Here is an 18,970-nt window from a genome sequence, read left to right on the forward strand (position 1 = left end):
AGAAGGGGTGGGGCCTCAAGCAGAAGGGCCACCTAGTCCTCAGAGCTGCATAGCCCCTTTGAATCGCTAGACCCTGGGGCAATTCCTATCCCACGATGTATGCAAACTGTACTGTAACTTCTTTGTTCAGCCAGCCAGTCGTGAGCCTGGTTTGTATCAGGAAACGTTACCATAGCTCTTGGTTCAGAAAAGGGCTTGTATGTCTGGCCTGTATCTGGAAGGAATAATCACCTCTCTGTAGTACAGTATAGTAGGCTCTGGCTAAGAGATGTTAACTGTTTCGTGTCTAAGCCCTTTAGGAAGCTGGACTGCTGACTATTGTGAATGTTCTATTCCTCCCCTTTCTCCACATGCTTTTCAGTGCCAGTGAAAGACGTGGGTATGATTTTGGCATTCCCCATTCTGGGTTAATGTTAAGGGAATTTTAAAATTTCCCCTCTTGCGGTGAAGTGTTTTGCCACACGTTTAACGAATCATTGCAAATCTGCTTGTGTCCTTTATTGCTTAGCAATTGGCCTCGGCTAACTTGTCACACAAGCTGCCACCTGCAGAGGCAGCAGCCTCTGTCACAGGCTGTGCAGGCACAGTTCCAATTCAACTACAGGAACTTTCTTGGGGCATGGAGGGGAAGGGCTATAGCAGGGGTGGGGAACCTAAGGCTTGGGGGCTGGATGTGGCCCCACAGCGTGGCTGGGGCTCAGGGCTCCCTCCCCCTGCATTGGAGAGCCCATGCTGGCACTCTAGCCCCTGCCACTCCTCTGCAGGGCTGGCTCACACCAAATCTACAACCCTAGGCCCCCTAGGCTCTGGTGTGCCTGGGGAACCATTCAACCGTAACCCACTCCTCCTGACAAACTATCAAACCAATCCAATCCTGCCTTAAACCCCATTTCTTCTGGGAAGCCTGCAAACATCAACCATGCCACGCCAATCAATGTTTCTAGCAACCCTTTGCTGAAATGCAGAACTACCAAATGGAAAGAGATGCCAAGTTAGTTCCATCCTGTGGGGTTTCAGGAGCATGATGCCTCCAGTCTTCATCCGTCTGTTTTGCTTGTGAGAGACTGTTGGGCCAGAGCTGTATCTTCCAACGTGTCTTCCGCAGTGCTGAATACAGCCATTCCTACCGTTCTTGCTAGCCCCACACTTTGAGGCCATTTGTAAATCTCGCTGTGCTCCAGCCCTTCCTTTCTGTCCACACCAAGGGTGTGTCTAGACTACAGAGTTTTGTCGACAAAAGTGGACTTTTGTCGACAAAACTATACCTGCGTCCACACTACCGCTGAGTTCTGTCGACATAACGTCGACAGAACTCAGCAGTTTTGTCGACGTATGTAAACCTCATTTTACGAGGAATAACACCTTCTGTCGACAGAGTTTCTGTCGACAGAAGGTGTTATTGAATGGAAACTGTCCTTTGCGTCCAGACTACCATGTCGACAAAAGCAGCTTGCTTTGTCGACAGAACTCAATGTAGTCTGGACGCGCTTTGTCGACAGAAGTTTTGTCGACAGTATCTGTCGACAAAACTTCTGTCGACAGAAGCCTGTAGTCTAGACGTACCCCAATAAATCTCGACCAGGCTCTTGTCTTGACTACTGCAACCTTCTCCTTAACTATTGCAACCATGCACCCCCCTCTGGTCACTGCAGAATGCTGCTGGTGTGGACACTTTCCCAGCCTTTCATTCTGCCAGATCACCCCATCTTTGAGTCCTACCAGGGACTCCTCCTTTTCCACTTGACCACATGCAAGCTTTTTATGCTTCCTTTCAAAGCTGCTGCAAGTTAGCTCCCCTCACCCTATCCCCTGTTACCGGTGTGCATTGACACTCCAGTTATTCTCATTGGCTCCTCCAGTCTTGATTGATTACTTGAATCCTTTCTCCCTCAGGTACTTTCACTGCGTCTCCCATACCACCTATGTGTGACACATCCTTGATGCAAAAAAATCCATCAGCTCAATATTGTCTGAGCCGCCAAATCCCTACTTAACACTCATCTCTGTAGAGATGACTGCAGAACATTGCTAGCTGATAATGGCTAGGCAAGCAGGTGGATTGAGCCGACTGCTACTGATCTACTTATTTGTCGCCATTAACACATACAAAATTAAAGATTTAGAATCTATTCACACACATATTGGACCAGACATCTGAACACTGTAAGAATATTAGCTTCCATAAAGATCATTCTCAGTTCTGAAAGAGTCCATGAAAGAGTTATTCTTTATCTAACTGGCCTTGAATTGTGTCCTGCTAGAACTTTCCATAAGATTCCCCCCCACCCGAGGATAAACATGTACACTCTCCCTTAACCATATCAACATATGGTGAGTGTGACTGAGAGATGCCCGATTAATCACTGACCCATTTTCTGTTTCAGTCACACAGCATGCTCCAGGAAATGAAGCAGATCAGGCTGTGACATGACAAATCCATTGCACCGTGGCACCAGGCAATCTGTTTTCAAACTGGAATGGACTCCCAAGCCACTGTTCTATCTGTAAGCGGCAGGACAAATAATCAAGTCGTAACATCAGCATGACTCTGAAACCTCTTTGTGCCAACTGGCATTTACGAGGGATCCCCTGGAGTCAGGTCTACGGCCAGAGCAGGGGTGGGCAATAATTTTTGCCCTGGGGCCACTTCAAAAATTTTTGAAGTAGTTGCGGGCCACCCCGGAAGGGGCGGGGCCTAAACAGGAAGGGGTGGGGGAGCCCCTTTGCCCCTCCCTTCCCACTAGGCATCCATGCCCTGGAAGAGGCTTGGCATGCTCCCCCATGCCCAGACCAATCAGGATCTGGGGGCAGGGGAGCACGGGAAGTTTCCTCCCAACCTGTGAGGAGCACGTGGCACTTTGAAGTGCTGCGGGCCCCTTGTAGGGCCTGGGCAGGGCAAAGGAAGCTTCATGCAGCTCCCCCACCCCCAAGCCCTGATTGGCCTGGGGGCGGGGGAGCACGCAAAGCCTCCTCTGCTCTCCCCCCACTGCCCTGCGAACAGTGTACAGTCCTTCAAAGCACCATGTGCTCCTGGCAGGGCGGGAGGAGGCTTTGCACGCTTCCCTGCCCCCAGGCCAATTAGGGCCTGGGGGCGGGGAAGCAGCAGGGACTTCATGGGCAGGGTCCACCTGCTTGGCAGGCCAGAGCTGGCCTGTGGAGGCCCTTTTGCCCAGCCGTGTGCCAGAGTCAGGTCTAATAATTCACCAAAAGGTGCCAGGCATTTATGTCTCTACTGAGAGCCAATTGCTCACTCTCTATCATAATTACTTGCAAATTATAAGTATGGCTCTCACGTACTGAATCTGCCGTTCTTCTTGAAAAGTAATAATAGGTGTAACGGCATTGCGCAAGAGGGTTTTTCTTGCGCAAGAAGGGGCAGTGTAGACGCTCCTTCTTGCACAAGAGCCTCTTCTGAAAAAAAATGGTGGCTCATTAGGTATGCAAATGAGGCTCGGCGATATTCCACACTTAACCTCTTTTGCGTATTACTCGCGCAAGAAGCCGTGAGTGTAGACATAGCCCAAGTGTTTTAAAAGCTAAGACAATGTAATTGTAATGCCTCAAAAACCGGGAAGGGGACTCAACGGCATGCATACAGCAAACCTACTTTGGATTTTTTTTTGTTTGCTTACTTGTAATTCAGGCCGATACTATTATGTCTTTCTACTTAGAAGTGTGCGTTGCTTCAAAATCACTCAGCAAATGCTATTAGGAACTGCGGAATTTTCTTTGAGTGGCTTGATAGGACCACATAGCTCAGCTCATGAGAAATCTGGTGCCAACAAATGTTGTTGGCAGCAGACAGCTCAGCTATCATCCTGCAGTTTGAGGTTTTATAAACAGGTTCTGTTTGGGTCTCTCTGCAGGAGGAGGAGAGCTTATTGGTCTGAGTTACCACTGCAGCTTCATGAGTACTGTTAACCAAAGAATTATAAAGAAATCTCTCTGTGATGAACTCCATTAACATTTCCTGCTGCAGACAGGCAGGGCCAACAGAATGAGGCAGTGGTTGCTAAAAGGTTGGGAGCATGACATGTTAGAAAACGAGCTATTCAAATTATGTCCAGTGCTATGCAAAGTAGCTTGCCAGAGCCAGAGCTTTACCGCCCTACAGAAAAGCCAGCAAGATCAGGAGATGGACCCCCCAGTCTCTCTCTCTCTCTCTCTCTCACGTCGCAGCCCAGAAGCCATCACAACAAGAACTGTGGAGAATGACAAAATGTGCCTTGCTCAGCAGCTTTATGGGTGAGGTCACTTTTCCCATCTGAGAATGGGCCTGGCTTTCATTCAGAGAGGATGATGATAGTTCAATGCTTAGGGCAGCAGTTTGGGACTAGGCAGAGCTGGGTTGAATTTTCTGCTTGGTCACAAGCTTCTTGGGTGGCTTGGGGCCCAGGGGCTCTGCTGAGCCGTGTAATGCCTCTGGCCTAGGCACCTCAGAGGCCAGTGGAATTCTTGGCCCAGAATTAGGCCCTCAGGTTTGCCTACTGCACACAGGGAGATGGAGGCATCTAGGGAAGGGGCTTTCTGAAGCTGGAAGCCACCAAAGTGAGCCAGGAATGAAATTCTGTGACCGAGGGGGAGAGGAGATGGGCTTAGGCACCTAAGGAGCTGACCTAGAGTGCCTGGCTGATGGGCCTGAGATAGGCACCTCTCTCTGCTTGTATCCTCTGCGATGAACCCTCTCCTGAAGTGAGGCACTGGAGCCAGCTCAGTCACTGAGGCAGCCCACACCCTAACAGCCAAACCTGCCTGTCTCCTGCTCTCTCACATGCCCCCTGCATTTCCCTGTACCTCTGTACATCTTTTGAGGGTGCTCTGCTGCCCCTCAACCTAACACTGACCTGCCTCCAGCCCTCCTGATACAGGGGCTGGCAGGTAACAGGTGTGCACTGAGAATGCGTATGGAGAAAGGGCCCTGCTGGTAAGACTGGTGTGTGTGTGGTGCTGGTGTGGAAGGAGGTTTGAGAACCTGCTTTGGCTTGAGCTCCGAGCAGCTTGTTCGCTGCGAGATAGTTTCCTTACTTACATGGCATGGCAAATGCCATCTGGCAGAAAGGGATGTGGACACCTACGAAGTTAGGTGTCATCTTTGAAACTGTCCATGGCATCTAAATGGTGGGCTAAAGAGCCAGCTAATTTCCTACGTATCTTTAAGGATCTTGGCTTTGGTCTTTCTCTGTGCTCCTCTGTAAAAGGGGAGTGATGCTACTCCCCCGGCGCACAACAGTGGTGCAAAGATAACTACATTACAGACTGAGAGCTGCTCAGACAAATGGTGGTGGGGCCAGATGAATATCCACGAAAGCAAGTATCCTGAGCCTCTTCGAGTGGGGCTGGGACCAGTGCTTAATTTGTAATGAAAGAGGAGCAGGGCTCAAGCATTTTTGTTTGTTTTCATAACTGACATGCCAAGTTGAGAGGGGCTGGGGCGCTGAGTGGGAGGCTAGCTAGACTAACAAGGTGTTTGGTCTTCTGCTTCTTTGTGATTCAAACAGCAGATGTCCCTCCTCAAACTGGGTGGTGGAAGCTTTTTGTGTCTTTTTCTATTTTGACTTTTTTTTGTCATTTTCAGTGCAGAGCTAGCTGTTTTTAAAGACACCCTTGGCCTCTCCTACCACTCCTGTTTCCCCCAAGACACTCCCAGCTCCTGGTAGAGAAATAGCCAGATGTGAAACCAGGTAGTGTGACTTCTCACTTCTTCTGTGTCATTGATAACATTGCGGTAGAAACAATTTGTGATACAAACCACTAATAAATAGTAACTAAGCCCCGATGATACACAGAGGTTTGACAGCCTGGCATCTATAGGTTTGATTTTTAGTGGGGGATGGCGAAGGAATGTATGTTGGATAGAGAAGGACCTGAACTGAAGCGCCAAAGTAGAACTCCAGATCCAGACATTGTGTAGGATGAATTAAAACCTCAGATCTGAAAAAATGCTGAAACAGAGTTTGAATTCTAGGTCTTAATCCAAACTTTTCCAAAGTTAGAAGACTTTGCCCATAGCTGTTACAGGGATACGCAGTCTGAGAAAAATAAACTCACGCCATAGAGTGCCACACCTTGGTTTACTAAATTCTGTAAAGCGTCTCCATGCTTTTTGCCCACCTTGCAGTAAGTTCCAGAGGCATCTTCTACACAGGCAGCGGAAAATGTGCTATATCACTTGTATTGTTTTAACCTCACTATTTTTTTAAATTAAAGCTTGATTTCCCATTCAGAACTCCCTGTGGGGCCCTCAGGTCCAAAACAAAAGCCCTGGCTACTTCAATATGACAAAACTTGGGCATTCAGAAATGAATAGTTACTCTACAGAAGTTTCTTTTGCTGCAATAAATGAGTTGGAAAACAAACTCAGCCTAGATGATTTATTACAAAGCAAATGTGAGTTGTGGATGTACTTATAGGGAACAAACCTGGAGATGTGCTGGGACTTTGACTTAATTAGAAAATAATTAAGCTGAACACCAAAGCTACATGACCACTAGTGCAGAGCACCTGGAGACGGATTGACACAGCCTGTCTACCCAGCAATTTGGAGCCAGTGGGAATGAGCCTCCATGCTCAGGTTGATAGGCTTGGACCGGCAGAGCTCACGTTAGCACTCTACGAATAGCCGTGTAAACAGTGCTCTGAAGTTGTGGCTTGGGTTGGAGTTGAAGCTTCAGGAGCGACTAGACCCAGTTTGCATAAAACGGAACAGAATGCAGCCACCTGCCTTCCGGTGTGGAACTCAGGTCCTAGCTGCTCAGCTCAGGCTGGAGCACTGCATGTTGGCACCGGTGGTCTCAGAGCCACACATCCATATAGAAGTGAACACAGCCACTGACTGCATGGTAGAACTCTGTGAAATGTATTTGCCTTGTGGGATACATTGTGGTCAGCCTGGTGCTAGGGAATGGAACGAAGGGGAGTAAGTGGACATAGTTTGCATCTCAGTGAGACTGTAGACAGGACCAAATAATGGATCAAACCCCATTCTGAGCAAGCCAGACTCACAGCCCCCATTGGATAAACATTCCAGGATAAATGTTCATCTATTACACCATGCCTCCACCCTGATTCGCAACACCCTGGGATGCTCTTCTGTAATGCTGGTCCATCGTTTGTTGGGCAAAACCCACTTGGAGGCCAATACCATTGTAATGAATTTCTGCAGGCTTCTATATCTTCAAAAGCATTGTGGTAATCTGTAGACCAGTGTTTCTCAACCAGTGGTACGAGTACCCTTGGGGTACTCAAGAGAAGTGTGGGGGATACGTCAACACAACTGAAATTTGCAGAAAACTGAATTTTTGTTTTAAGTTTTACAGCGCTTTATTATTTTTTTACTTTTTACACCCAAAAATTTCATCGCCTGCCCGGCTACGATTAAGTTGTTTAAACAAACGTGTTGCAATAGTAGAAAAAATGTGTGTATCTGAAAACTGTAGGTAGGGGGAGGTACTTATAATTTTTTTAAAAAATGGGTACTTTATAAAAAAAGTTTTGAGAAACACTGCTGTGGACAAGCAACAATGAGAGTTTCCATGCAATGAATAAGTATATTGGGGCAACATGACTACACTTCATAAAAGGCATTGGTCCCTCACAAATATCAGTTTCAGGCTGCTTGAAATGTGCAAGTGCCCCATCCAAATGCTTATTTACACTGTAGCAATCAATATTAATCTTTATACAAACTAAAGCAAATTTAATCCCATCAAGATTTTATTCATTAATGCAACGGGACTGGAGAAGAGAAGGAGTGGGAAGAATAAGTGTTCCCCTTGCACCGTAGCACTTGTATACATTTGCACAGAAAGGGGAACAGCTCTTTGGTTGGAGGTTTGAGTGGCCCAGTCAAGAGATCTTGCTGAAATCCAGGTTGGAGATCTTCAAATGTTCATTGCAAGGGTGATAAACTATTAGAGACATAAAGATCAAAAGTTATGACTGATAATCCCAGCCACCATCATCAAATCCCAGGTGCCCGATGATAGGCCTTGTAACAGTACCCTATTGTTTTGAGTTGATGGCTTACAAGGCAGGGGAATTGTGATACTTGTGCCAAAGAACCAATGCCTTAGATTAATTGTAATCAATAAAAATATTTGTCAGCAAAGGTAATGGTGAGATTCAAGCACTTCTTCATGACTAAAAGAAAGGCAACAGGACAAATTCTTCTCTCACTGTGCACCCTCACTGCAGGGCTCAACTCGAAATAAGCTACGCAAATTGAGCTATGTCAATTGCGTATCTTATTTCAAAATAGCTTATTTCGAAATAGGGAGCGTCTATACAGCACTTATTTCAAAACAGAGCACACTTCTTCTGACTTCCCTTATTCCTTGTACATTGTGGGTTGCAGGAGTCAGAGTGAGAAGTCCTCCAGCTTGACAATATTTTGACACTATTTCAAAATAACTGCCTGCTGCGTAGACATGGACTAAGTTATTTCGGAATAGTGTTGCAGTGTAGACATACCCTCACTTAGGCTATGTCTAGACTGCAGGCTTCTTTCAGAAGAAGCTTTTCCAGAAAAAATCTTCCACACTGCCAAAGCTCATTGAAAAAGTGATCTGCTTTTTCGGCAGTGTCCATGAATGGGTGCTATTTTGCATTTAAACTGTGATTATTATGGATGGAGTGGCCACCAGGGCACCTGTGCTTTTTCCTCTTTCCTCTTCTTTCAAAAGAACTCCCTCTTCCCCGTCCACACACACCTTTTTCCTAAAGAGCTCTTTCGGAAAAAAGCTTCTTCCCCGTAGAATGAGGATTACCAATGTTGGAAAAACTCCTCTGTCCTTTTGATTTTTCTTTTGGAAGAATGTGATTGCAGTGTGGACATAATGGAAGATTTTTTAAAAAAATGGACATTTTTCCAAAAAAACTCTGTAGTGTAGATATACCCTTACACATATAAATGTAAAGTAACTCAGTTGACTTTGCTGGAATCGCTCTGAATTTTCAACAGTGTAAATGAGAGAAACATTTTGGTCCAATTATTACCAGGAAAAAAAATCTTTAGACTCCTAAGAAGAAAATGTACTCATGCCCAGTGGCAGGGACAGAAGTTGGAACCCACCCCTCTCCATGCTCTGACATGGAATTTGTTGAACATTAAGTCCTGTAGTTAAAAGGAAGGTAAGCCCTGCCTCAAAGAGCTCATAATAATCTAAGCATGAAATGAAAGAGAATGGAAGAGGTACAATAGGCAGAGGGGGAGCACAAGGCAACAATGAGAAGATATGGAGTAGGATGGTAACAAAAGCACACCCTAGAGTAAAGGGTGGTCTGGATGCTCAATGATTTAGGAAGAACCAGGAGGCATTTTGCTCCAATCAGCTGCACCCATTTACCCCAACAGTGAATTGAGACCAGAGAGAATCAGGAGGAGAAAAAGGGAGCAGTGACTATGAAGTGGGGTGAGAAGGTGAGAAATCACCTTGCAGGAGACAGAGTTATGCAATAATGGTGAAATCCTTGTTTCACGGAAATCAATGGCAAAACCTCCACTGAATTCACTAGGACTAGGATTTCACCCTCTGAGTGCTGCACCTATTCCCAATTTTTAAAAAGCGAGAAAGGTCTAGAACAGATTTCCAGGTTGTCAGTTTTTGTATGAAATTATGATCATACCTCATTTATATTCAGGTTAATGAATTCTCTGTTTTTCATAGTTAGTTCCAGGAATACTCCTGAAACAAACATCAGGACATCACAGTTATAAGAACGCCTCAATCACATTCATACACATAAGCAATCTGTCCCACCGTGAAGCCCCATTTGTGGCTGTTCCAAAGAGGAAGGATTTGGTTTTCTATAAAGGCTTTAATCATATGTGACTGGTGAAGAATGGATTGAAAACTGAATTCTTTTGTGAAGGCAAAATGACTATTGACTTTAATGGGATTTTTCTTGAGTATGGACTTCAGAAATAACTCAGAGTAGGTGGTTTGGGCATGAGACACACCCAGAGATTTGAATAGATGTCTGAATTTTATCCAGACTATCTGTATTTTCTTATTCTGAAAATTTATGGTGGGAATATAGCAAAAATACCTACTCCCTCTGTGCTTTGTCCCTTCAATATCCAGCACAGACTGGAACCAGAAAGGGAAAAGAAGCAAAAAGCTTAATAATAATATTTAAAAAGTTAACTAAACTGTTTTTCATCCTCATTAAGGGGTTGGGTTTAATCTCAGTTTTGAGCCAGAGTCAGAGGCTGATTTACCCATCCCTATTAATTGCTACTAATCTGGACAGAGAAATTAATTGAAAAACAGAATTCATAGCTGCATGCTGGGTGATATTTTTCAGTCAACCCCCCCAAAAAATAATTTAAAAAGCATGTAATGTCAGCACAAGTGCGCATCTAACTATCTCTTACGTAGGTCACTGACAGCATTTGAAACCGAGACCTTCAAATTCATAGGGCAGACCTCTGCTTCTTGAGCTAAAGGAGTAACTCCTCTATCTTGTTGCAACAGTAGACTGTTATCTTTTTGTGGATGAGCCTTGCCCAGGGCTACAATCCAAACTTTGTGGGAGTGTCATACATATGATTTAAGCAAACATGGATACTTACGGCTTGCATTCTCTAGGCGAATTAAGCAGTTTAGGAAGTCATCGAAATCAATTTCATACTGGTCATTAGAATATCTGAGGACAATCAGCTGTAGCAGGTAATTATTGAGTTGAAATCCTTTAAAAATAAAGAATAAAGAAGAAGCAGCAGCAACCTAGTTGACCTGAAAAGGAATCTGAGAGATTTTAATACATAATCTATTTATTTATTGAAAATCTATTAGTGGGCAAGTATTCTATGAATTGATTCTCTGCCTCAAGCAGCAATTGAGCTGACTATAAAATGATTTTTATTTAAAATAGATGTTGTGATGGATAGGAGGAGTGCTGGCCAACACTCAGAGATTAAAGAGTTAAACTCAAGTAGCTAAGGGTGCTGTTGGCAGGGAGCCAGAAGAACCAATGGGATATAGTGCTGAAATTTAAATTGTAAATATATACCTGCTGCTGTTTCTCTTTGTGTGAGTTTAAGCCAGGAGTTGGGAGAAAGAGAATGATTTAAACCCATGCAGGACTACCATGTCTCCAAGGAATTCGGGGCATGAAGGGATTTTGAGTAAATAAGGAGGTAAATGTATATTAGTTTGGATCAGGGTATTTGTCTTTGTTTCTGTTGTTTGGTTAAACTTCTCTGTGTGAATCCATGCCTTTCCTCCACCATGCTGCATAATTAAGCTACAGCCCAGAGATACCACTTTTCTCTGTGGGTGCATCTATACTGCACTGTTATTCCAGAAAAACAATACCACACTGCAGAAATGCAATACCACACTGCAATTGCATTATTTCAAAAGAAAATTGAAATAACGGATGGCTTTTTCTAATGCTCGTAAACATTATTCCACAAGGAATAATGCCTCTTCTGAAAAAGCTTTCCGGAAGAAGGTGTGTGTGGATGCTCCATTGCTGCTATGTCGAAATAGGTCCTCACCAGGGCCATTCTAAAGTTGTTCCTCCCCACTGCCTTCTGCGGCTCTAAATCGAGATACTGACTCCACATTCGGGGAGCCTGCCCTGGACTAATTTTAAGGCTTCCCTGTAGTGTGGACGCTCTATTTCGAAATAAGCTGTTCTGGAAGATATCTTCTGGAAAAGCTTATTCCGAAAGAAGCTTGCAGTATAGACATACTCGGGCTACGTCTACACTGGCACCCTTTTCCGGAAATGCTTAAAAGGGAACAGTTTTCCGTTATAAGTATTTCCGGAAAAAGCGTGTCTACATTGGCAGGATGCTTTTCTGGAAAAGCGTCCGTGGCCAATGTAGATGCGCTTTTCCGGAAAACCCCCCTGATCGTCATTTTCGCGATCAGGGCTTTTTTGCGGAAAAGACTACTGTGCTGTCTACACTGGCCCTTTTCCGGAACAGTTTTTCCGAAAAAGGACTTTTGCCCGTACGGGAGCAGCATAGTTTTTCCGGAAAAACACTGACAATTTTACAGTAGATCGTCTTTGCTTTTCCGGAAAAGCAAGCAGCCAGTGTAGACAGCTGGCAAGTTATTCCGGAAAAGCGGCTGCTTTTCCGGAATAAGTGGCCCAGTGTAGATACAGCCCCTGTGTTTTAATCTGTTCTTTTCTCAGTTGCTCTGATTTTTTGTGTCCTGGAAGTTAACAGGAGGGCTCTGTGTGTGCCTACCTAGCTTGAGAGGTCAGCTAACAGGGACACAGTTTGTTTTCTGTGGGTTTTTGTTTGTTTGTTTATTTCTTTTTCAAGCTTTCTTGTGGCCAAAGAGCTTAGGGTACCCCTTACGAAGAATTTCAAGTGTTTCTTCCTAGGTTTTTTTTAGGGATTAAATCGCTTTATAGTGGCAGTTACCTCCCAAAGTCAGTGAATCTGTGACTCCGGGGAGTTTTTGTAAGCAGAGCCTATAGAAGCAAACAAGGTACTTAAGGTCTCTTGAGGGCCCCCACCTTCTGCACTTGAAGGCCATATCTAGATTGCAGAGCTTTTCTGGGATACTGGTGGTATCCCGGAAAAACTCTGCCGCGTCCGGGGATCGCATCTGCTTTTTTGGAACAGTTTCCGAAAAAGCGGGCACATTCTTTCAGCATCTCTGAATTCCTCATTTTATAAGGTTATTCCAAAAGAGGAGGTTTTCCCCACATTTGGTCCCATACAGATGGGCCAAATGTTGGAAAAGCCTCATCTGAAAAAACAAGTGGAAAAAGATACGCAAATTGCATATCTTTTTCCGAACAAAAATTGCAGTGTAGATATTGCCAGAGTAGGGAACAGCCCTGACCAATGTAGAATTCAGAAATAAGAAATTTTGAAATTGTTGCAGTTTTCATTCTACAAACTATTCTCTGTGTGAGTGAAAGCTTCATCTCCAGTAAAGGATCTGCCCACCATGTATTTTTTCTGTTTTCTCCCCCACAAAAAAAAAGTCTAAAATTTATTTTACCTGCAGCTTTTAGGGCACTACGAAGCTCATAGGAAGACATGGTGCCGGTTTTATCAGAATCAAAATGAAGATAGATACTCTGCATGGGGGAAGACACTGACATTCAGCATTTAGTAAGTTCACACATCTCACATATTTAAATTGTAGCACATGAAGCCATGGAGTTCCATATTCTAAATGCCTCTCTCAAAATCTTGACGTTGCACACATATTTAAGGAAATGGAGGCAATTTAAGGGATGGGGGTGCAGTGACAGTGGGCACAGGGGTCTCGGAGGTAGGAGTTCTGTGAGAGTCAGTGGGTTTTGCTGGGGTCTCATGAGTGGAGGTGCAATGATAGTGAGGGTGGGGGATCTCAGTGGAAAGAGTACAATGTGATTCAATGGAGTTGGAAGGTCGGGTGCAGTGACAGTGTGGCTGGTGGGGCCTCTCAGGGTGCAGCAAAAGTGAAGCTTGGGGTCTCTCCTGAGGAATGGGGGGTCTAGAGAATTAAATAGGGTTGGGGGAGTCTCTCTGGGTGTACAGTGAGTCATTGGAGGGCCAATTCTATGGGCACTGCTTCTTCCCTCTCATTCTTGCTGCTCCCCATCCCTTCCTTCTCTGCTGGCCTAGCTCTAAGCCTGCTCCTACAATGGGAGATAGTTAGAAGGGGAGGGTCTGAGGCTTCTGTGGCTTCCCAGCCCCATCCTGACTTCTAGGCTGTGCCAGGGCCGGTCCCCCATCTGAGCTCTCCAACTGCTGCTCCCCAGTCCCTTGCAATTCCCAGCCCCAGGCTCTGCTCTCCCAGGGCCACAGGTCCCCTGTCTGCATGATCAGCAGGTGGAAGGGCCAGGGAGTGGCCATGGGGAATGGAGCCCTGTGCTGTGTGAGGATGAGAAAGGGGCTGGGCAGCTTATGAGGCATCAGCTCTGAAAGATGCCTTGTGCCCCCCAGTAATCCTATCTGAGCTTTACATTTTCCCCTAGATCAGAGACTCCCTGGGACTATTCCCTCTTTAAGCACTGAAGGAAGGGAGAACATGCACTCAGAGACAGCTGAATGCCGTGGCTGACCCTGGATGAAATCTGAGGAGCAGTTTTTGGGTCAGGGTACAGACTGCAGAGTGCCTTTGGTGCTGTGAGCAAAATAAGCTGATTCTTGCTATTTAATTCGTATGCCTTCAGAAACATAGGACTACCACCAGTTCCTATGCCTACCTGGAATAACTGACTAGATCCTGAATTTCTGGCTAGCTGGTTGGGTCAAAAAAAGAAGTAGGAAGCTTGCTGAGGTCAAAATCAAACAGTACTGTCAAGATCAAAGCACTCAAAAATTTTTTATAAATAATAATTTGGCGTTATTTTTATGTGCCCTCAGGTTTCTGAACCCCTAAGAATCACTCAGTTAATGTTTTTGTGCTTTGCTCCATAAACAGGAAATCTAGAAAGAGGGCAACAAAAACTATTCTAGATTAAACTAAAATTCACACATAATCTCTTGCCTTGAGAAACTGAGGTGTTAAGAAAAGCAACAAATATCTGGAGACTCACAATAAAACCATAAAAACTGGCAATAGTGATCAAGGTTTGACCCAGATATTAAATGTTTATCAAACCGAAGTAAAATTCCACATTCTCCATGTGGGTTGGGGTACATCAATCTTCACTCTGTTGTGAACTAGTTATATCCATAGTTATATTCATTCTGAATGTTTTCATCAGAAATATCTGGAAATCTCTCCACTGGGGACATGAATTTCTTAAGTGTGGCAGTTTAAAAAAAAGCAATCGTTTTATTAAAGGAGAGATGAAAGTGATCCAGAAAAACAACTGAGACTTTGGATGAAAAATCCGGGAAGTATAAACTTCCAGCTATCACATCTTGGATGTAGCACAAATACAGAAAAGATTATTAATGACCCATGAGGATGCAATTATTGTGCCTTGCCATGCAATCCTGCAAACGCATATTCACATGCTTAACTTTACTACCATGAGTAGTGTCAGTGATTTCAAAGGGAATATTTACAGTAGGAAAGTTAAGTCATGCGTGTAAAGTGTTTGCAGATTTGGAGCCTAATTGACTAATACTGCCCCAGACTCTCAGTATTGCTGACTGCTGAGGAGAGAAACAACGAAAATATAATAATTAATCACATGACTAGTTCCTTGCTAATTACAACTCAGCATTTTCTTCCTGTGTGAAACAACAGAAATACACCCCCCGCCCAGTGTTATTTTGATTGGCTTCTTATTAAAGCACATTTCTGAAGTTCATTACCTCAAACATAGTTTCTTAACTTGACAAAATCTCTGACATGTCCAGTAAACCATTCTGGTTTGGGGCAATGGAAAAACCTAAGAATTGATCTTACCTCCCAGGAGGAAAAACATTTGTGTTTTTAATCAATACTTTGTGCTTTTGAAGACATATGCCATTAGATTTTTATCTCTGACTAGCATAGAAATATAGGGCTGGAAGGGAACTTAAGAAGTCTAGAAGTTCATCCACCTGTGCTGTGGCAGAATCATATATCTCTAGACCACCTCTGAAATGTGCTTGCCTGACATTTTCTTAATAAATCTCTAATGATAAAAGAAACCTTCAGTTACAAATTAAAGCTGCAAAATAATGAATATAGTCACATACTAGCCACTTCTTCAGTTTGTCCCAGAAAATCTTGAACTCATTAAATTCCAGTTTCCCGTTACCAGTGGACTAGTATAACAAACATTAAGGAAAATACTGGTTAGGTGAAGTCCCATGTTTTGTCCAAAACTGCCAGTCATTCCTTCACTCAGATAACAGTATCTGCACCAGGAAACCTATGATGCTTTTGGGAGCAAACCATTGTATTAAGTGCGGTAGAAAATCTAGTAGAACATTGAATGATATCTCAGCTGGGTACAGGAGCAGCCCTAGCTGGGCTGCCAGCAACTGGTGCCCTAGGCAAAACGCGCGATCGGCGCCCCCGCCTCTAAACCCCTCAACGGCCGTTTATCTTGGCACCCTAGGCGACTGCCTAGTTCACCCATATTGATGGGCTGCTCCTGCTGGGGAACATAGGGAGAACACTGTCCCGACATAAGAGCAGCTTTGTATTCCAATCATATATATAGTAGCCCGATGTCTGTGACTCTGTAACGCTGTAGAGGTACGAGTCACCTCTGGGGGGCACTGTTGCCTCGTGCCGTGGCGCTCGGCTGAGTTCTGTGCCGCTCGGTGCTGCATGGGGACTGTGGGCCCAAAAGGCCACTTGTGCTGCTTGTTCCCCAGTGGCGGCCTGGCTGAGCGGTGCAGAACTCAGCCGAGCGCCACGGCAGGAGGGGAAGGGGGCAGGGCAGTGACATACATGGCCAGGGGGCAGGGCCTGGCACTCATGTCCATTGTCAGGAATGAGAAAGATTCCTGAGGGCTCTTGCATACATTGAAAATGTTGCCCCAGAGAATTCATGTTAGCATTAATTTGAAAGGATACATCCATAAGAGAGATGATGTTTCTGCATGTCATGAGGCATACTTTGTCAAATTTGATGTCCTTTGCTGAAAAAGCAGAACAGTCAAGTTACGTAAGAAATTAAGTAATTGGACAAAAACTTAAAGTCTATAAAATTAACAATGGAAAAAAGCAGAACAATGCACTTCATAAAGGTATCATTCCAAAGATATTCCTATAGCCACTACCTGCAATTCCAAAAGAGTAATTCACTTAGACCATATCTACACTTCAGATAAGATCAAAGCAGCAGAAGTTGATCTTTTGGGGTTTGAATTAGTGGGTCTAATGAAGAAACACTAATTTGAACTGAGAGAGCACTCCCACTGACACTGGTAGTCTTGCTTTGACAAGGAGTAAGGGAAGTTGAAGGGAGAGTGTACTTTCATCGACCTTCCACAGTGTGGACAGTGCCAAAAGCCTATGTAAGATACTTCAGCTCTGGCTACGCACTTTATGTAGCTGGAGTTGCATATCTTAATTTGACCTTATCCTCTAGTGTAGACCTAGTCTTAGAGGCTAACTCTGCTGCCTCAACTCACATGAGAAAGCTCCAGTGACTTCAGCTAAAAAATCTCATTCAACAGGACTGCTTAAGAGAGTAACAGCTGCAGGACTAGTTTTGTAAATATAGATTATATATCTATATTATGTTGTATATATTATATACACTATATATATATATATATATATATATATATATATTATGTTGTATACATTATGTTGTATTCTATATATTGTATATATTCTTAAATATAATAAAATGGCATTATTATAGTTGATTGGGGATTGATCATCTCATCAACCTGAGGATGCAGAGAGGGGTGAGAGAATCATGGTTTCAAAGCCATAAGCTCCATATATTTTATGTATTTATTGTTGTCCTAAGCCTAAGGGTTGTTACACACGTTTGAAACTTCCATTAAAAATATTATTGCCTGATCCAAAGCTCAATGCAGTCACAAAATCTAATAGGATTCACCATTCCTGGCTTCACCGGGACTTTGCTCCCTTAGTATTTACGTTAGGTAACATTTGCAGAAGTGCCTGTGTGACTTAGGCTCTTTTGAAAATTTTCCCTTTTAATACAGCTATTCAACATTTTGCTTTCTAGTGTTTTAATGGCAAGGGGGAGGGAACCAACCACCAACTAGAATCCTCGTCGTATAAGAGCATAATAGGATACACCTGCCCATTTCAGATACAAGAGACCTGTAAGCCAGCACTATCCCATCCCAGCTTTGGCTTTTTAAAATGTCTGGAGAGCAGAGAGTGTGATCAGTGAAGGGAGGAAGTGGTCTTTTGGTGATGAGCTGGGATTTGTAGAGCACCATTCTGCTGGTTCAGGACATAGTTCCTGAGACTGGTGCTCTATGAGCAGGGTGGGCTACACCTCTCCTCTCAGTGGTAGAAATGGATGATGTAGTTGCCAATTGGCTTTTCTGTGGGATTCAAGGGGCATAGAGTTGCTGGGAAATGTAGTTTCCCTGGCAAGTAGTTTGGAAAGCTGGGCTGGGCAAGGCAAGCTATAGGCAGCTGAACCCATTTTGTTATGCTGTACGTTTTTGATGCAAACTGGAGGTCCTTTGTGCTGCTTGTTTGATGAGTAAAACCAAATGCCTGGGCAGAAGAAGATTGGTGGTAGTGGTGGTGGGGGCGGGAGGTTGTGTGTGTGTTTCTAAACTTCATGGGCCATGCCTTTTTGTTATTGTTTGGCCTGCCACAGTTAGTCACAGGCTCAGATCTCCAAAAGTATTTAGGTTCATAACTCCCATTAATTCAGTGGGAGTTGGGTGCTTAACTATTTTTTGAGGATACAGGCCATATGAGCTTAATCCTGAGTTAAGTGGAAGGGGAAACATGTTGAACTCCACCCATGTACGTATTTAACTGCAGAGTGTGGCAAGAGGTACACCAGTCTCAACACAATGAGTCCTTGCCCCCTCATCATATCCTGCATGACTACATAGTACTCAAAAGGAAGTGGAGGACGGGCTATTACTGAAAGTGCTGAGTGCAGATCCACAGGCTGATAACAAATTGCTTATCAGCAGATTGCGATGTAACTTAGTGACTCCAAAGACATCAAGTGAGCGCCCCAGGATTCACATCAGTGTAACTAGGAGCCGAATTTATCCTTTCTTAGGCAGAGGCCAGTGCATGCATCACTGTATTGAAGTCACTTCTGGGTTGAAATCAAACAACTGTGAATCTGCGCTCTGCAGAGCTAAGGGCATTTGAGGATGGAAAGTGAAAGACACTGTCACAAGGGAAGCTACATCTTAATTGCAGGTAGGAAGAATAGCAGCTGTGTTTATGATCTCACTTTGTGGACCTAGTGTACTCTGTGCATGAGCAGATATTCAGAGGGCATTGATGCTATTCAGTGAATGGAGCACTTGCTGAGATGAGCACACACAGACTTCCTGTGCATTCCCATCAAATGTAAACAAAAGCTGCTGTTTGGATTGTAGAGAATAGCTTGGCGTTTCCTTTTTCCTGACTCTTTTAAGAATCAGAGA

At 44.2% G+C, this 18,970-nt stretch overlaps 1 protein-coding gene across 2 annotated transcripts in view; it reads right to left on the bottom strand.

Annotated features, from left to right (window-relative positions):
• Positions 1 to 7,735: 7,735 nt before the first annotated feature.
• Positions 7,736 to 18,970, bottom strand: part of CAPN9 (calpain 9) — a 55,746-nt gene continuing 44,511 nt past the window's right edge. For both annotated transcript variants that reach the window (XM_075924713.2, XM_006121995.5), the window contains 6 exons: positions 16,431 to 16,495; positions 15,602 to 15,670; positions 12,975 to 13,053; positions 10,574 to 10,690; positions 9,625 to 9,683; positions 7,736 to 7,907 (listed from right to left, as the gene is read on the bottom strand). In XM_075924713.2, the coding sequence (XP_075780828.2) occupies positions 7,881 to 7,907; positions 9,625 to 9,683; positions 10,574 to 10,690; positions 12,975 to 13,053; positions 15,602 to 15,670; positions 16,431 to 16,495 (416 nt within the window). In that variant the 3' untranslated portion in view covers positions 7,736 to 7,880. The remainder of the gene's footprint in view (positions 7,908 to 9,624; positions 9,684 to 10,573; positions 10,691 to 12,974; positions 13,054 to 15,601; positions 15,671 to 16,430; positions 16,496 to 18,970) is intronic.

This window comes from Pelodiscus sinensis, chromosome 3 (assembly GCF_052426305.1).
Source record: "Pelodiscus sinensis isolate ZL-2025 chromosome 3, ASM5242630v1, whole genome shotgun sequence".
NCBI classification, from domain to species: Eukaryota; Metazoa; Chordata; order Testudines; family Trionychidae; genus Pelodiscus; species Pelodiscus sinensis.